Genomic DNA, 17,829 nt, shown 5'->3' with positions numbered 1-17,829 from the left:
ACTGAAATCACGCAGTACATGGGCATCTACATTTCGCCTCAATCTAGATGTGACCGCTGCGGCCACAATCAAACGCGCGGCATTTGGATCAGCAGAGGAGCAACCTAAAGCGACTGTTCCACCGGGGCAGCATCTCGAGGCTGTGCAAAACAAAAAATAATAACAAGCTGAGATTCTGTTTGCGTGGTTTATTATTTTTCTCGGCTTTCAGTCATTATGCTGATTTTGAAAGGGCAGTGCGAAGTCACAGGGAAAAAAAAGACATAGAGACAAAAAGCGCTGTGTTTATTTTTTCTTTGGCTTTGCACTTCCCTTTCAAAATGATAAGAAGCAGCTAGTCCAAACCAAAGTACTCCTTATTCCTGCTACTCAACAGAAGACCCATACTCTACATGCCAAGTAATGACACGTTCAACGATCTTAATGAGGTATCATTTAAAATGCAGGATATAATCAGAAGACGGCACCTTTTTCGTCTGTTTTTCTAATTATAGCTATCATTTAACGAAGTTCTGATGAAGAGCGTACGGTATGCGAGTGACGTCATCCCACCGATGTCAACGTAAAGGAGCGAGGTAAAACAGGACCATTTCTTCCTGTACGTCACTCTTTAGATCTTGGGACGCACGCCCACGAGAAGGGCGAGTGGCATTCATTCGAAATTGAGCGTTTTTCTGCGATGTGTAACAAAAATGATCCTAAGTGCCCAGTGCACCATTACGCTTGTCGGCTCAAAATGCCCAGGCCAAGTGAGGGGCCCTTTAAGGTGTTCACCAATAGAGAAAAAATGGGTCCAACGCAATTAGACCTAGCATGCCTAGCTCTCTTCTGGGGTATCAGTGGCCTGGTTATTTGATCCTGCGCTGCCCTTCCCAGCCACAACAAAACAAAAGAGACCCAGGAGAGTGTTAATTGAATGGTAGACACTTGACACACAATGCGAGACAACAAAACGAAAGACCACATACTGTGAATCGCGCGGGAAATGCATGCCTATATTCAATCGTCAGTACAATTCTGCTATCTTAAAAAATAAATTTTTTTTTGCTTTTTGCCGTAGATACAAGTCACCGACGTCGTTGTTTCAGGATATTTCATTTTTTTTATATTTATTGCGCCTCTAATTAAGATTTTGAGGGCCTAAAATAGTGTTTTACCTGCCTGTTTTTGGCGCCTAAAACACACTTTTTTTGGTACCTGAAAATTCGGCCTCTACTTATAACCACTCACGAAAAAACGCTAGACAGCTGACAGAGTAAATGAAAATTTTACGGTACTCATACAAATATTTATCTAAGCCTAAAAGTCAGGAAACAGCTAGAAAACACGGGGATGCCTTTTGATGTCAACTACACGACAAATCAAATCAATATACAACAACGTAAAACGTAATTCACAGGTACATAAAAATCAGGTTCGCATAAAAATTCTATGAATTTCGGAAAATTATAGTGGTGTCCAGCCCTCAACCGGCAACGTTATTGTACACTGCTGAAATGCTTGTGCTCCCCGCAAGTGTTTTAAAACTACTTGCGCTCATTTATTCAGAGAAAAGGGAATTTGCGAAACGCATCCCGTGATTTCATGAGGTCACATGCAGTGGGGAAGATTTTTCAGGCCGACACCACTTTCGATATACTCGTTCCCAAAGTGTGTGACATCTGCTTACTCGTCAAAACTCAAGCTCGCATTAGGAAAATGGCCGCAATGTTTACCACAATTAGGCGAAGTTATGCAGATTCTACTTCTTTTATTATTGCAAATGAGCCAACAAATGCATCTTCCCTATTTATCTTTCCATTCCCGGAATACTCAAAAAGTCTGACCAGCCTGTTTCGACACTATTTCAACTGGCCCAGTCGAACTGGCCCAGTCACACCTGTTTGAAAATTTTGATGGTCACCTTTAAGTTTTCACCGACAAATCTGTACACAATGACAGCCAAGGTGGCTCAGCAGCTTTTTTTGCCCTTCTAGTCACATCCGACGGGTGTTTCGTATGCCACATCCACCCTCTTCAAGAACTGCGGAACTAGCTGCAATTGATGTTGCTCTGAAATATGTACTCGAAGAATTAAAAGAATCGAAGGTTGTGGTACACGCAACTTCTCGTGCTGCCCTTAGAAGATTGTTGAGAAAAGACTCATTGGTCCAATTACAAGCAGCATCGTTAAATCTGCCACAAAACGTTTTTAATTTTGGGCCTCCTTCTGAAAATGTAGCACCATCATACATGTATTGTGTTCGGCGATTCTTTCTTAACAAACTTGAAACTTTAGATTTTATGAATCGTGGGGTGTCGCCGATTCGGCAGTGGATACCTTCGCATGTTGGTATTTCTGGGAATGAAGAGGCCGATCGCCTCGTTTCAACTTGTGCCCACAACGCGTGTGAGTGCCAAGATATTGCATGCCGGTTTGACAACGCTCGTCTGCTGATTGACCGACATCTTTGAAAGCAGCATCCCGATCAGCATGTCGCAAGCGCATCGTTTCCTTCAGGCATTCGTGGTCGTGGATTGAGTGGTCCTGACAGAGCTTTGTTATACAAGCTACGAGTCGGTTCTGGGTTAGTGTGCGAACGATTGTACCGCCAAGGACGCGCTGACAGTCCCATATATTCGTCGTGTGGCTCCTGTTTAGAGTACCCTACATTCGTTGTACAGCGAGCACTACTAAAAAAAGATTATGGACTGATTGGACTTAGATACACAACCCTTGAAGATCGCTTATTCCCAGGAGAATGTGCTTCTAGGCGTGACCAGGCTTATAGAGCAATTTTTACTTTCTTGACAAAAACGGAATTGGCGTCACGTTAAGAGCAATTTATCATGTGACTATTTATTTTTTGCGTGTGTGTGTTTTCCTCTTTTTGAACGTTTCTTTTGTCTCTACTTATTTCCTCCTTTATTTCCTCTATGCGTCCCCTTTCCGAAGGAGCAGACAGGCATTGTGCCCCTATAGGTAGCAGTTGTCAGCCTGTTCCTTCCCTATTTCATCTGTCTTCGTGTTTTCTATGTACTCAAACCAAATAATAATAATATTAATAATAATAATAATAATAATAATAATAATTTCAGCATTACTGGCAGCTTTACGTCGGCTCACGTTTGTACTCACACATACTTCGAAGCACGGGCGTTCATACGCCAACTCGATATTTCTTGATCAGAGGCGTCAGATACGGAAGGGGGGGTTGCCATTAAATCCAACCCCACTCTTGGAGACTCCTCGCGACTCTTTATAAGAATATCTCGTGTGAGTTATCAGTTTCAATAAAAGTTTCCTTACTGGATTGGAACCATTCTTATCTCATACTTGAACTTATGAGACCATAAAGCGCCAAGTGGAGCACCAATCACGCCAGCTGTTGGTGTTGAAATGCATCGACCCCATATTAAAAAAAAAACAAGTTTTACGCCAACAGACTCATGAGTCGGTTCACTCAGACTCACATCAAGCCGTGAGTCCGTGAGTCTGAGTGAGACCAAGTGCAAATAGTTTGGTGAGTTCCAGTACGAGTCTGCTTGAAAAATATTCCGCGAATGTGGGTCCGAGTGAGTCCGTCTTATGGAACGTTTGGTGAGTCAAAGTTCTAGAGAGCCTTAAGAGTAAAATATATGTTACATCAGTGATTCTGAGTGAGCTCCAACAATTTTGCCCACCTTTAGATAAAATACATGGCCGTTTCAGTTAACAGTGCAGTAATAAGTCGAAGCTTCATGACACATATACCGAAATGCGAGCCTCACCTGAATTTCATTCCACCCGGATATGCGTGCAACACTCGGTGGCTATACAAGCCATCGAGTGGAGCGTCTATCATAAGGTGATTGTCGCACTCGCATTCACCTCCCCCTCACCTTCTCAGGGCGCACTCACTGTCTCCCCACTCTCCATTCGGCGACGGCACGCCATCTCGCATTATCTCCCTAAATTCCACAGCGTACCGTGCGCACAGCGCCTTAGTATCTTAATGCGCGTGCCTTCATGCGGACTGCCACAATGACGTCGACGCTAGCGGCGAATATTCAGTAACATACAAGTTCTTCCATAGTTCTTTTTTCTTCTATTCACCTTTCCAGCACTAAATGTTTGCTATTGATCTAATTAGACCACTGCTGTATTCAGTATTCTTATACATTTCATCAAAACACATCAGGTGCACACGCCGTTGTGGCATGATAAATGGAAAGTATTATTGTTTCAGAAAGCCCACAATACGGTGCAGTTTGTAAACGTTTCTCTGCGTCATCTTTAGCGACACAGTAGATTGCCTATACGATGCATCACTTTTTGCGGTTCGTGACCTTATACAAATATTCCCACGATTTGGCAACACGTCGTGATATAACCATTTCGTTACATTTTCAAGTTTATAGATAGGCTAGGAATGACACAATGTTGGTCATGGTATGTCAGAAGCAGTTACAGATGTTACACAACCCATGCTTTGAAAACGCTTTTCAGGAAAATCTCACAACGGTACAGATGTGCCAAGAGAAGCTACCAGATACTCTCTCTATCTGAAGAGAGGAGGCTATACAAAGCATATCTAGGTGACGCATTCCAAGTGTCTGCGCCGAGATGTGACGTTGTCTATTGTATCGTAGCGTGATAAGCGCTAGATGCTACCAATCGAGGGTGCATCTATGATGAAACCAAAACGCTGGTAAAAAATTATCGTGGTCGCTGTCTGATTGAGCGGGTATATCGAAGGAATATTTAGTAATTAGTACATTTGTTTACATTTGTTTCAGAAATTCCATAGGCGGTTTAGGTTAAAGTTATCAGCAGATTAAAACCTTTGTTTTCTAGACCTGTCCATGTACAGAATTCTACTAGGCGATCTTAGTTCCTGCAATACCATCACGGGCTACCTGAAATCCCTTATGAGGGCGTGTAAAGAGTGATCGATCACAATTTGAATCTTTTCGTGCACAAAAAATTCGACGCGCGTGGGTGCTTCAAAACTTGGGCCCTCACTGACTTGATAGAAAGAAAATGCTGCGCTTTAAACCTCCCACAACTGCAGGTAGCGACGAACAACACATAGTTTGTAGATGCAAGAAAAAAAGAAGAAAAAGTGTTTTTCTGATGTTTTCATTCTTCTCGATAGATTTTCTTACTTCAGTAGTAATGTTACGACCTTGCTTTTAAGGGCTAAAGTATAGTTCTCTTATTTGGTGTATGTAGCAGCATCGTAACATTATTATTTTAATAAATAATCCTGGAAGTCCCAAATAAAAATTTGATGTAGCGAGGAGGATCAGCGAAGGGACGCGCAGAGATCACGTTAAGGTCTAGCTTAAGTCACGGGTAATTTTGCCATAATTTGGCGCTTGATAAACACGTTAAAGATTAGCTGTACGCAGACGTACGATTCCTGTTACAGACGAATATGTTTGAGACCGTCTGCACAAGTTTTAGTATTACCAGTGACGCGATTGCAGATAGTGTAAAATTTGGACGGGGCATTCGGAAGACAACGTTAAGGCGTGCATAGCAGGAGATCTATACGACCACAGTTCTGGTAACGAAAGCAACATCGTCAAACACACACAAAAATTTATACTGCCTCGATAAGTAGAGCGGAGGAGACACGAAAAGTGACGAAACCTCAAAGGGGAAAATGCTGCGTAGATAAAAAAAATTGCCCGCAGCTTCCCTCGGGGGAACACTGAGGAGGATGCGGAGCATATAATTGGTTAACGGGGTGTTAAAGTGCGACTTACTTGGGTCGATGGCTAAATTGGTTAACGTGGTTGTGCAATGGGGTGTTAATTTGCGACTTACTTGGGTCGATGGCTAAATTGGTTAATGTGGTTGTAGGAGGGGGTGTTAAATGAGTGAACACGTACACACGTATGCGAAAGGGCGGCGCTGGTCGAAGGGACGTCGATCATTCTGTTTGTGGATTCGTTGGCATTCATTTCACGGCGACTTCGGACGTCGACGCGCCGTACAAACCAACGGACGAGCGGCAACTGAGCGAGCGAGCGCCGACCTTGAGTATATATACAGCGCGATGGCGCATGCGCTGTCAGCTGTCGAATGTTCTCGAAGGAGAAGCGCGCGCGCGGCACAGATGGCGACGGCGCGACGGCGCATGCGCTGTCAGCTGTCGAATGTTCTCGAAGGAGAAGCGCGCGCGGCACAGATGGTGGGCGACGGCGCGACGGCGCATGCGCGCGCGTCAGCTGTCGAATGTTCGAGAAGCGGTGCGGACGGCGCGGACGGCGCACTACAAGGCGCGAGTATAAGATGCTTCCGCATCTAAAAATCTGAACCCAAAATGACACAAGTGTCTTACTCTCAAACTGTTAGTATGGGAATTCCTAAATATTTGGGAATGTTGCCCCATTTTATAGCCAAATAAGCCATGTTTCGCAATGCCACCTAAGAGGCTCTTTTTCCTAAAGTAATTTCTTTAAGGACCAACACTGCACCTTAAGCTTGCAGTGGTGTTTTAGCACACAGCAAGGTATTCGCGGCTAAGCTGCAGGGCTTACGTTCAAGTCTTAGCGACGGCGACCACATTTATATGGGAGCGAAATGCAGGAACCCCCGTTTACTTTCAGTTTTGTTCGCGTTAAAGGGGCCCTCTAACACTATTAAAGCCCTCATGTTTTTTTTTATTCGTTGGTTGTGTAGACTGAAGTACAGACACACTAATGCAGATAAAATGGCAGTGATAACGGCCCGCATTCTGAAGGTATTTGAATTGGAAAATCTAAAATACAAGAAAAAGATGCCGACCCTCAACTGGACATTTGCGGGGTCACTTGAGTACGTTTCACTCACCCATGACGGCGGAAGGTTGCCCCAAAAAATAAGCTGGAAGAGCTCACATGGGGGAAGCTCACACACCATTCTTGCTTGCTTTTTTGTTTTGTTTTTAAGTATTGTTGAGCTCGTGCCTGACGCCTGGCTTGCCAGAACGGAAGCAATAGCTACTGTGTCAAAGCGAGATATTTTCTGCAACTTACAGAGTCGCTTCTTCGTTTTATTTTGAGAAAGGACTTGTGAAACGACCAGTACATCGAAGAGCTGTTGCCCCTTTGCGCGGTGTTCGATGAGCCGCCCGACGCACAAAAATGGTGCACTGCACCCCTTCAAGAGCGCACGTGCGGAAAGAGACAGCTCGCAAACTCCCAAAAGCAAGAGGGACGAAAGAGAGAGAGGAATATTTCGTTAGGATATCTGACCCGCACAAGCCAAAAACCAGTGACGAAACGGCAGTTAGTGTCTCTGTCATGCTTTATAGTCACAGTGACCTCTTTTTTTATTGTTGTTGTTGCAGCGTCTGTTCCAAGGTTGGATGAAAAAGCACAGAGATTAAAAATGAAACAGATCTGTAACCTCAGTTTTGATCCTACACTAAGATCGCTTCTAACGTTACATTTATCCAATCATATCGCGGCCACCTTTAAGCTTCATTTCCGCCCGCAAAGTTCTGGCGAGCGCTACTACGTGGTGATGTGGTCAGCAGCGATGCAGCGACTTTGTTGCGTGATTAAAATACTAAATAATTTGATATCGGCGTTTACATCTATGGTAAATTTATTTTTAGCTGTCGGTCTATGCAAACCTCAAATAAAACATTGGTGCTTCAATAGTGTTGGAAGGGCCCTTTTAAAGAATGTCGGGTAGTAAAAAAAATTGACAACCCATGATTAAAGAACAAATTCTTGCTGTTGTGCGTAGCGCAACACACACACACACACACACGTGCACGCGTGCAATGTCTTAAGAAATATTTGTAGGAGAAACTTCCAGCCAATCATTATGCAGGGAGAGAAAGATAACGAATGAGAGCCAGAGAGGTGAACTATAAGAAGGTTCCGCTTTGCTACCCTGTTCATTGGAAGAGGAGAGGGGATATAAAAAAAATAAAGAGAAGCGCATGTGACAGGAGGTGACGAAACAAATGCAAACAAAGATACGACTGCAGCACCGTCTGAGTAATACACAGCAACATTATTCTGCCAACCAATGACAATGACCAATTATGAACAAAAATCTTCGTGGATTCGTCCCCTCTTCCATATACACACAACTGAATCTGTGCCTTATACATGGTTTCCGCTGTCATGTGACCTCATCTGACGCATCAGGTAGCAAGAGTGTTGCTTGTTGGACAAGTTGGTACACCCTGAAACTCGAGCAAAGCCACTAAGACGTCGAAAAAGTAAGAAAACCGAGAGGCATGCAGAAGCAGAGAAAGTGAACACGGAGGTGGCTACTAACAACCGACGTTTATATCGTTTACAGCATGAGCAAAAGCACCTACTAGATATCACTGCACCTACCCATGTAAGTCAACACTGTTGAAGAAAGTCGCACTCTTTCTGGGTCAAAAATACACAAGCTACGCTTACGCATTTCCCGGGCCAAGTTTCCAAATGTGGTATACAGTAAAAAAAAACTAAGTATTTACGGAGTGGTTCTGTTACACAAACCTAATCGTCACCTACTTAGAGTACTTTCCTCCTCTTATCACACCGATTCCGGTACTTCGCGGTCCTGAACGGCACGCACATTATCAGTGTGACATGGCGTTCCCGACAGGAAAGTGGCCAGTGCCAGGTTTTCAAGGAAAGAAACGCGAGCAAGTAAGATGAACATTATTGATGTGTAGCAGAACTGCTCCCCGAAAACTCCATTTTTTTCTTAGAGTACTCATCTCAAGCAATTCTCCTTGACGCTGCATCTTGGCGGCCTTACCTACTATGGATGGACATAGGTGTGCAACCGCACTGCTCACAATGTTCTGAAGGTTATTACGAGTGCCAGAGGGTAGAAAATTAGCATGCTCCCGCAAACGAACGTTAAGGCATCGACCTGATTTTCGAAAGTGTTGCTTATCGCAAAAGTCGCGGAGTTGAATCCCGGCTGCGTTGGCTGCATTTTCGATGGAGGTGAAAATGCTGTAGGGCCGTGTGCTCAGCTTTTGGTACACGTTAAAGGACCCCAGTTTGGCGAAATTTCCGCAGCCCTCCACTACGGCGTCTCTTATAATGATACGATGGTTTTGGAACGTTCAATCTCACATATCAATCAAGCAATTGCTTATCGCAACTAAGCGCAATGTTATACAACAAACTTGTGCCCAATGCCGAGTATTTTATGGCATGTTTCATTTCGCAAAATATGCTTCGTGTGCCGAGCTGTGCGACCTTTTCACACATGCCTGCGAGTTTGCTTGGTGAGCAGAGTTTGCAAAATCAGTTTGCAAACCAGAGTCGTTTTTCTTCTCGACCAATATCACTGAAGAAGGACCTGCATATTCAGTGACGAAAGTATGCGCTCGCCGCCGGCACGTGGTTGCCTAAAATAAGCTACAGCGGCAGACGCCGACCTTAAGATTCCTCGGAATATTCAATTTACAAAATGCACGATGATATCGGATCGTGAAACACTCTTTCCTGCGGCAACGCTCCAGCTGCACAAGACGACATCCCCTTGTGAACCCGTCATAAAGACGGATCTTCCGACGGCGCATCAAAGTGCGCTGTACAAATGTTCGCATTTCATTTCTTCTCTAATTCCCTGTCACTGGGGACATCTGAACATGGCGCCATCTCTGAGTGACAGAAATGGCAGTCTGCCATAACTGAATGGGATATAGGGGACAAACAATTATATCTCATTAAAAAAAGCTAGTTATCAAAAACGAATACGGGGTATATGCTTAATACAGATCCACTGGTACATTTTGTTGAAATCGCACTTTATAATATTAAAAAGCGTGTGACTTCCACGGAAAATTGAAACCCACTCATAGAAACACCCGGCATCCCATTGTTAAAGTATAAACATTCTTGAAAACCACACGGTTTGTAGTGCGACACTGCAACTTTGCCAGACTGTTTGAATAAGTCTGCTGTATCTCTCGCCGTTTCGGCTGACGATGGCACTACGTGCAGACGTCCCTAAATTCTTGTCATGCTTAAAAAATAAACTGTATTCTATTGTATTTGGCATTGAAAGGTATATGCAGCTTGATTGCCTGGATCGTTTTTCAATCAGACTGTTTTCTTCCGAAACTGACTCAGTACTGAGCTCTTTCATCGCTACGTTTATGTGGTACCGTTGTCTTCTACTTTGAATTGAGGTTAGAGGTGTAAAGAATCAAATAAGTTACTTTAGCGCTGCTGTGGGCAATATATGAATTTGGTTTACCGAGTATAATAAAGACTTGCATATGTTAATGTAGGGAAAAGCGTTCGCGCTCTCGAAGAAAAGAAAGCAAGCAAAAGTCACAGCTTTGCCGCAAAGCCGAAGCAATGAACGCGATAGCAACAAATAGGAAGGTCACGTGCAGAATGGCAACCAGGTCGGAACGTGCCCCGCGTTTGTAACGCACAAATGACCCACGAATCGTATTCACAGGTACAGATAAACGTGAACAAGCGTTTCAGTTGTTACTTCGCTCTGTCTGAAAAGCGCACTCTTTTCGCAAACGAAGGCTATGCAACGATTGCAGTGTCCTTTGTGCGCTCAGTAACTACACCAGAATCGTTCCGACGAAACCCATCGGCTAGCCGAAACGTACGATTCCCCCCCCCCCCCCCCTTGCAAGATGAGAGCGCGTGAGCGAGCGTACACCCTTATATTCTCTACGCGGGCCAAAGTACGAGTAAGAGATGAGTGTGGCCACGCACTCACTGCGCCATCTTGCTCATAATGCTAAAAACACGATACCACCCCCCCCCCGAGATGCCCGTCAACAGCGGTAAGTGATAGATATGAATAGCTTGCCGCTTTGGCTGTGGCGGATATACCTTTCGGTGGCTCGGTGGTTAACGCCTCGCAATCACGACACGGAGCTTCCACGTTTGATTCTGCATGCCGGCGTCTTTTGCTGTGTATTTTTATAGACAATATTTCTTAGTTTTTAAAGACAATTTTTAGGCAGAAAATTTTGGTCTGTCTGTACACTTGTCTGTTTGTCCACCCTTAACAGTGCCCTAAACGGCACCAAAGTGGCCAAACGATTTTCCAAACGGCCGACCCTATTCGCAGTACCCACCAATATTGCTCAAGGTTCAGCGTTCATACTTGTGCAATTGTCATTCAAAAAGCAATTATTGCGCATATCTGAGGCACCATAACAATACGTCAATATTATGCATGTGTATTTCTACTAGAAAGGGCATACATAGGTAATTCTAAGGATCTTACGTTTATCACGCTGCGTTGACTATGCAACGCTTGCACGAAAAGGCAAGTGTTTCCGACGCTTTGCTAAGATGACACAGTGGTGGCACCTACCCATCGCCTTGAGTTCTACACCTTATCACCTCAGACACAGGCGCACGCGCAGCGTGCTCCGTTTTCCACGATAAATGCCAGATAGCGCTCATGTCTCATGTGTGACGTGACTTGATGCGCTCGTCCGCCTCCGCTGTACGCTCGGGAGCTCTAACTCAGTGTCTTCAAAATACCATTCACCGATTTTCTTCTGCAGAATATCAAATGAACGTTTTCTTCACTCTCTTCAGATGCAAGACTATCGTCTTTTGACGACATTTGCAGTGTAACATGCAGATATGGGGTCATTTTTTTTATTTATTGCGTTTTCATATATATAGATACGTATACATACACGGTGTATGACATTGACGCTGACGCCGGTGGTGAAATAAAGCCGAGAGTGCCCATATATTGGCTATCACAATAAAAAAGAACACATGCTAGGACTGTTTAAAAGAGCAAGTGAGAGTAACTTGCGACATTCGACACATACCATTAGCAAAGGTAGCCGATCGATGACAAGCAGCACTTGAGAATAAAGAGTTCCGTGAATACATCCCTGTCATTTTGTGTATCTGCAAAACAGCGCATGTTGCGCCAAGTGTGCTGTCTCTAAAACGACTTCGCTGAATCACATCATGCAGGCAGAAAACCCGCATGCAATTATGGGATTTGTAAGCTAGTTTTCATTTTACTTTTTTTTCTGCGCACGCAGTAAAATGAAAAGAGACGTCTTAAAGGTTGAGCTGATGAACCGGGCCCCTACATTGTTTCGCCAGACCAACATTCAGTGCACGAATCCTTAACAACCAAAACCCCAGATACATACATGAAAGAGAAATGAAATGCAAAAAAAAAGACATGAGGTTGAGCTAGCCAATGCGCTATTTTTGCGACATTGAGACGTATGTTTGCAGTGAACGGGTGGAGGCAATTTATTAGGGAAATGCTGCACACAATGACTGACATAATCATTTAGTATAGAATCAATGAAGTGTTGGAAGGCCCAACATAATGACTCGTTCTATATATGCCCCTGGTGATAAGAGCCTGAAACTGTTCTATGTCAGCACGACAGGTCTGCACAAGAAGCCATCTGCAGATGGGACGCGAAAGCTTAACTTTCATCATTTCACTTTGTTCAGGATAATTTACCTATATACGAGATATTTGGAACATCTTTCAAAAACCTCGGCTATATATATAATAAAAGCAATACTTGGCGCCAAGAACAATCAAGATAATGTTATCACGCCAAATCAAGCACTATGGAGGATTGTCATATCATTGTAAAACCAGAGCAATGTAAAAGGTTGAGAAACTATTTTAATGACGAAGTTGATTGATATGTGGGGTTGAACGTCTCAAAACCACCATATGATTATGAGAGACGCTATATGACGAAGTACGTCGTAAGCTAAGTACCTAACACGCAATGAAAGAACGTGGTCAGTGAGTCATACCGCGTAAGCGGTAACCTGAAAGGACAGTTTCGACTTGTCACTTGGCTGTGTTTGCCACTCGTTCTACACAAGCGAGCCTTTCTGTGAAATGTGCTCCTGGATTATACAGGTTTCCCCAAGTTTTCATAGTAGCAGTGCAGGTACCTTCGTAGTAAGCCCTGAAACCAACGTGGCCATTCTGGTTGGTCGAGGTCCAGTAGACGATAAGCATGCGGTACCCTGTGCTCAGCAGCATCTCCGGGATGTGTCCCGTGCCGCAGTACCGACCTGCGAACACAAGTACATTCGTTAGTCAACACGCAAAAGGTTTCGCAATACACAAGAACAAAACGACAGCGAGTAACGCGAATGGCGTTCACTGGAAAAAGGCTGCTCAAACGCGCTAGCTGAAGGCAGGAGCCACAGTTGGAAAACTTACTCTGAAACAGGGATTAAATTATATTACTAGGTGCTCTGCCAAAATATTCTTCTATATATATAAATTATACTTCATACTACAACTGGACGAAAATGCTGATATTACATTCGCTATAATTTTGGAAAGTACAGCAAATACTTTGACATTACCAAAAAATCATCATTCATGCAACAAATCATGTACACAGTAGGGAGTTTTAGAATAGCGCACCGCGAGTCCCTGCGGTGCAGTCGCTGCCACTGCACATGCGTCGTACGCAAGTCGGCGTTCGCGTTTGTGGACCGCACGCAAAAAATCCGAAATTGCGTGCGGTAATAGCGGCCCGCATGTGGCCCGCAAGCACTGGTTTAGAGGCTACGGTAACGCTGCATCGTGTGTTGCGGATCGCAGCCGGGCAAACGCTATTCTAAAACTCATATGGCGCCCGCTACGTCCGCAATGCTCGCAGCGCTTGCAAACGGTATTCTAAAACTCCCTATCATTTATGGCACATCTACGTTAAACTTTCAGAGAATATTGTTCAACTTCCCAGCCCCCAGGCTTCTAACACAGAATAACATGTCCTTGCCATTTTTTCCCTCGTTTGGTGAATTTTATATGTCGTAAATTATGCTTCAGCCAACAATATTTACAGAGGTAATGAGAAATACTTTACTAACCACTCCTCGATGTAATTCACTGCAGTATTCTTGGCAACAAGAAATAACTTAATTACTGTAATGTCTTTTAGGAAGAACGTTTAGCTGGGCACTCTTTCAGTTGGCATTTCTTTTCTTCCTGTGTTCGTCCGAATATATGCGCAACGTTACATACCATAAACTGTATTGTCATCACTGTCAAGCCCAAGGAAAACTCTGTACGACTATAAATGATAATGACAGTGACCATTGCTTGCACAAAACTTGCAAACGTAGCAGGTGTTAGCAAGAAACCGGATTCCAAATAGATTACGCACAGTGCACAATGAGGCATATTTGCACGGACTCTAAAGTACGTTCTGAGACGCTGAACACGATCACAGTAACAGCGCCGGGGCACCCACAAAAACTGCGAAGCATCCCAAATGAATCGCGAAGGCCTTCGATGCACAAAACATGTCCATTAAAAGTGTATCTGCTTCACTATTCACGAACATGAAACAGTAGCTTTCACATTGATTCCAATATTTCTGAACAATAAAGTCTTCAGCACTTTGCTGACAATGATGGACAAAGTCACGACGTGTATATATAAAAACGCAATCAAATATTTCGGCAAATAAGACATCAGTATCACGTTTGTTATATTTTTGCATCAAATGCTGATTATTAAAATCATAAATAACCAGTTATGGATTTTTGTGATGGCTATACCGTAATGCATGTTGCAAATGAATATGAGCAGTTGGACGCCACACCCTGCTTACAGAATTAGGAGACCAATTAATGTCTCAATCATGAAAAAAGCGCCACTTTCACGAAGACTTACAAAAAAACACGGGACAGAGGGCTTACTAGCAACTCAAAATTTTCAGTGGAGAAATGACGTTCCTATATGGATCCCACATGTCCGCGTCCCCATAAGACATCTTTATCATCTAAACACAGGGTACAATATATACTATAAAGAAATAAAAGGTGGCATACATCTGCGAAGCACGTGCTAAATCACTCCGGTGATGCTGCCAATCCTGGCGGCGGCAAACTATATCTTTGTTCACTTTATCTTCTGTACATTCACATTACAATTACTTCTAGTAACTTCGTCTGTTCTTTACCTGGCATTATTTTCTGTATGTTTTCTTTGACATTGTGTCCAACAAGATAAATTAGCCCTTAAATTTACACTTTCTTTTAATAATAACAAGAAAACACTTTGTTGCGTTTCATCCGAAGAAACGTAATTGGGCATCTGATGGTAGTAAGAAAGCCTGGCTGACACACCGATCTCCCGCCTTCTTAATTCGAAAGGTTTCAGTTATTGCGCTCGTCGTTCGCTGTTTCAGGAAGCATGTTAAGGCAGTGGCCCATCTAGCCGATGTATTTCTTTGCAGATGTGAAAGAAACACCATACGAGACATCTTTTTCGCACTGAACAAACCTTCTGTCATGTTTAATGTCACATCCATAAAATTTTGCGGCGGCTGCATTTCCGATGGAGGCGGAAATGTTGTAGGCCCGTGTGCTCAGATTTGGGTGCACGTTAAAGAACCCCAGGTGGTCGAAATTCCCGGAGCCCTCCACTACGGCGTCTCTCATAATCATATGGTGGTTGTGGGACGTTAAACCCTACTTATCAATCAATCGTCCATAAAATTTTCCGTGAATTTCTTTGCGGCCAACCTTGGGATCGCCGGGAAAATCTTCGCCAGTATGTTTTTGACTGAAAATACATCCCGCACTTCAACATAACATGACGCAACTATTTTTCGTTTATGTGAGACCTTATGCAGGTAAGGGACAACCACTTTCCGCTATGCTTTGCCCTCAACTTGGTTGTTTTTGTCTTTTGTGCTACCTCTTTTCTTTTTTTAGCTTATCGACAATTCTTTTCACAAACCAAGAAGACACTTTCATCTGGATAGTCCGCTCGCCTTAGGCGCTCTATCTGCGCAAACATCGTCTCATTTATGCTTTATGCAGGAAGTTGCGATTCCGTTCTTTACTATATTTAAATAAACCGATTGATAGCTTAGCAACAGTGCCGACAATCTGGGGTGCTACATCCAACACGTGTGGAAGAAAGAAAATTTAATATATTTTTTCGCCATAAACCATTGCGAACCAACCCAATTGACAGTCATCCTGGAATGAACGCCTTGGTTTCAGAAGTAAAAAAAAAAGAACACACTCTTTTTATATTATTCCTCACGCAGTATCTATGTAGTAAGGAGGTAACAACTTCAACGTCAAAACCTGCATTCATAGCGTTTACTACGTGTGGTGCTTTAACTTAGATCGTTCTAGAGGGTTTTCCAAAGTACACAGCAGGTCACGAAAAAACTCCACACGGCAACTGCTAACCACACGACGTAGTATAACGTGTGCATGCAACACGGCGATGATCTGCGAAACGTGTACATTTAGCGCAATGATTTCGATAGCTTCCGCACTCGGGAAACAGTAGACCGGTTTGGCTGCCGTAGGCTTCGAGCAGCTGTGGATAACGCTTATAATAACAATTGATAAAGGAGTTAACACCCCAAACCATGATATGATTATGAAGATTACCGTGGTAGAGTGATCCGGAAGTTTGGACCACCTGGGGTTCCTTAACGTGCACCTCAATCTAAGTACACAGGCCTGTAGAAATTACGCATCTAAACGAAATGCGCTTGCCTCAGCCGGGATTCGATTCTGCAACCTGTGGGTCAGGGGTGGAGCACCATAATAATAGAACACCGTGGCAGGTCGCAGGTTGTTTTGTCAGATAGAAAAAATAATGATACCGTAATTAATACTTTGTTGAAAGAGTGCACTTGGATGTTTTTTGAGCATGTATAAATAAACCCCGTCAGCATTTTCATAATAAGTTAAGTACTTTGGAACTACAAATGCAGCAATGACCAATTATTCAACCACATTGACAAAAAAATGTGAGGACGATGGAGATTCCCTTTAAGAGCCGATCGCGATAGCGTATGATCGGGACTCGTACGAATACATCGCCTTCGGAACTACTAGCTTGCTTCGGTTCTCCGTAGATGACCCAACCATGCCGTAAGGAGTGAAACGACTGCGCGCGTAACATTGGCCGTTTCAATGTACTATTGAAGACCTATTGAAAGTGTTAAGTTCCCACTGCGTCATAATTATTCCTTTTACGAATCAGCGCAGGCACCACTACATACGCGTCCGTAGGGCAACATGGGAACCTACGCAGCTGTTCACTCTGCTGATGGCTCTATTGCCGTAGACGATGAAATATGTTTAAGCATTTTGTAATGGGTGGGCCTTTAAAACACGCACTCGTTGCTCACTTCACGTCGTTTCACGCCTGACATCATTTTAATCTTCTACCACGCAACACACAATGCAATGTATGATGCTTTAAAGATACTTTTGCCACTACCTGGTATTCATATAGCACTTTTTCTTTTCACAAGTTATCTGCATCTTTTTCAAGTATTCGGTCACGGACAAGGCGGTGATTGTTACCTTAAAGCCAGCCAGCAGTGACCACGCCAACGCCGACGATGAAATTTCTGTGAAATGAGCTCTTCTTCTTAACGCTATTGCGGTAACAGCAAACGTACGCTATATATATATATATATATATAGCGTACGTGTATATATATATCTATATATATATATATATATATATACAGAAATGCCGAAAGGTTAGAAATATGAAAATAGATGCGCTTTCACATAACAACTGTTTATTGTGCCGACGTTTCGACGGGAACCCCGTCTTTTTCAAGGCATATATATATATATATATATATATATATATATATATATATATATATATATATATTTACGTGAACGACGTCCAAAAATGCGGGACAATGCATTCTTTCCAAGAATTCGATAGCAATTATCTCAAAAGTGGTGCTAGTTACCTTATGAAATCAACGGCTAAAGTCCGCGATAGGGCAATACGCTTGTTACTTAATTCGCGCAAAGATTACTAGTGAAACAATGTTGCTTAGTCGATTACGTAGCTCTATACATGCCAGTTTTATGTTCGAGCAATGTGCGCTTCTTAGA

General features: G+C 43.3%; 1 protein-coding gene across 1 annotated transcript in view; it reads right to left on the bottom strand.

Annotated features, from left to right (window-relative positions):
- LOC119161863 (protein tolkin) overlaps positions 1-17,829 on the bottom strand; it is a 420,624-nt gene that overhangs the window by 51,522 nt on the left and 351,273 nt on the right. The window contains 1 exon segment of the mRNA XM_075876846.1: positions 12,865-12,987. Coding sequence (XP_075732961.1) covers positions 12,865-12,987 — 123 coding nt within the window.

Source organism: Rhipicephalus microplus, chromosome X, assembly GCF_043290135.1.
Source record: "Rhipicephalus microplus isolate Deutch F79 chromosome X, USDA_Rmic, whole genome shotgun sequence".
Classification (NCBI taxonomy): domain Eukaryota; kingdom Metazoa; phylum Arthropoda; class Arachnida; order Ixodida; family Ixodidae; genus Rhipicephalus; species Rhipicephalus microplus.
The sequence above is the reverse complement of the archived record's forward strand: the minus strand, read 5'-3'. Positions and strand labels throughout refer to the sequence as shown.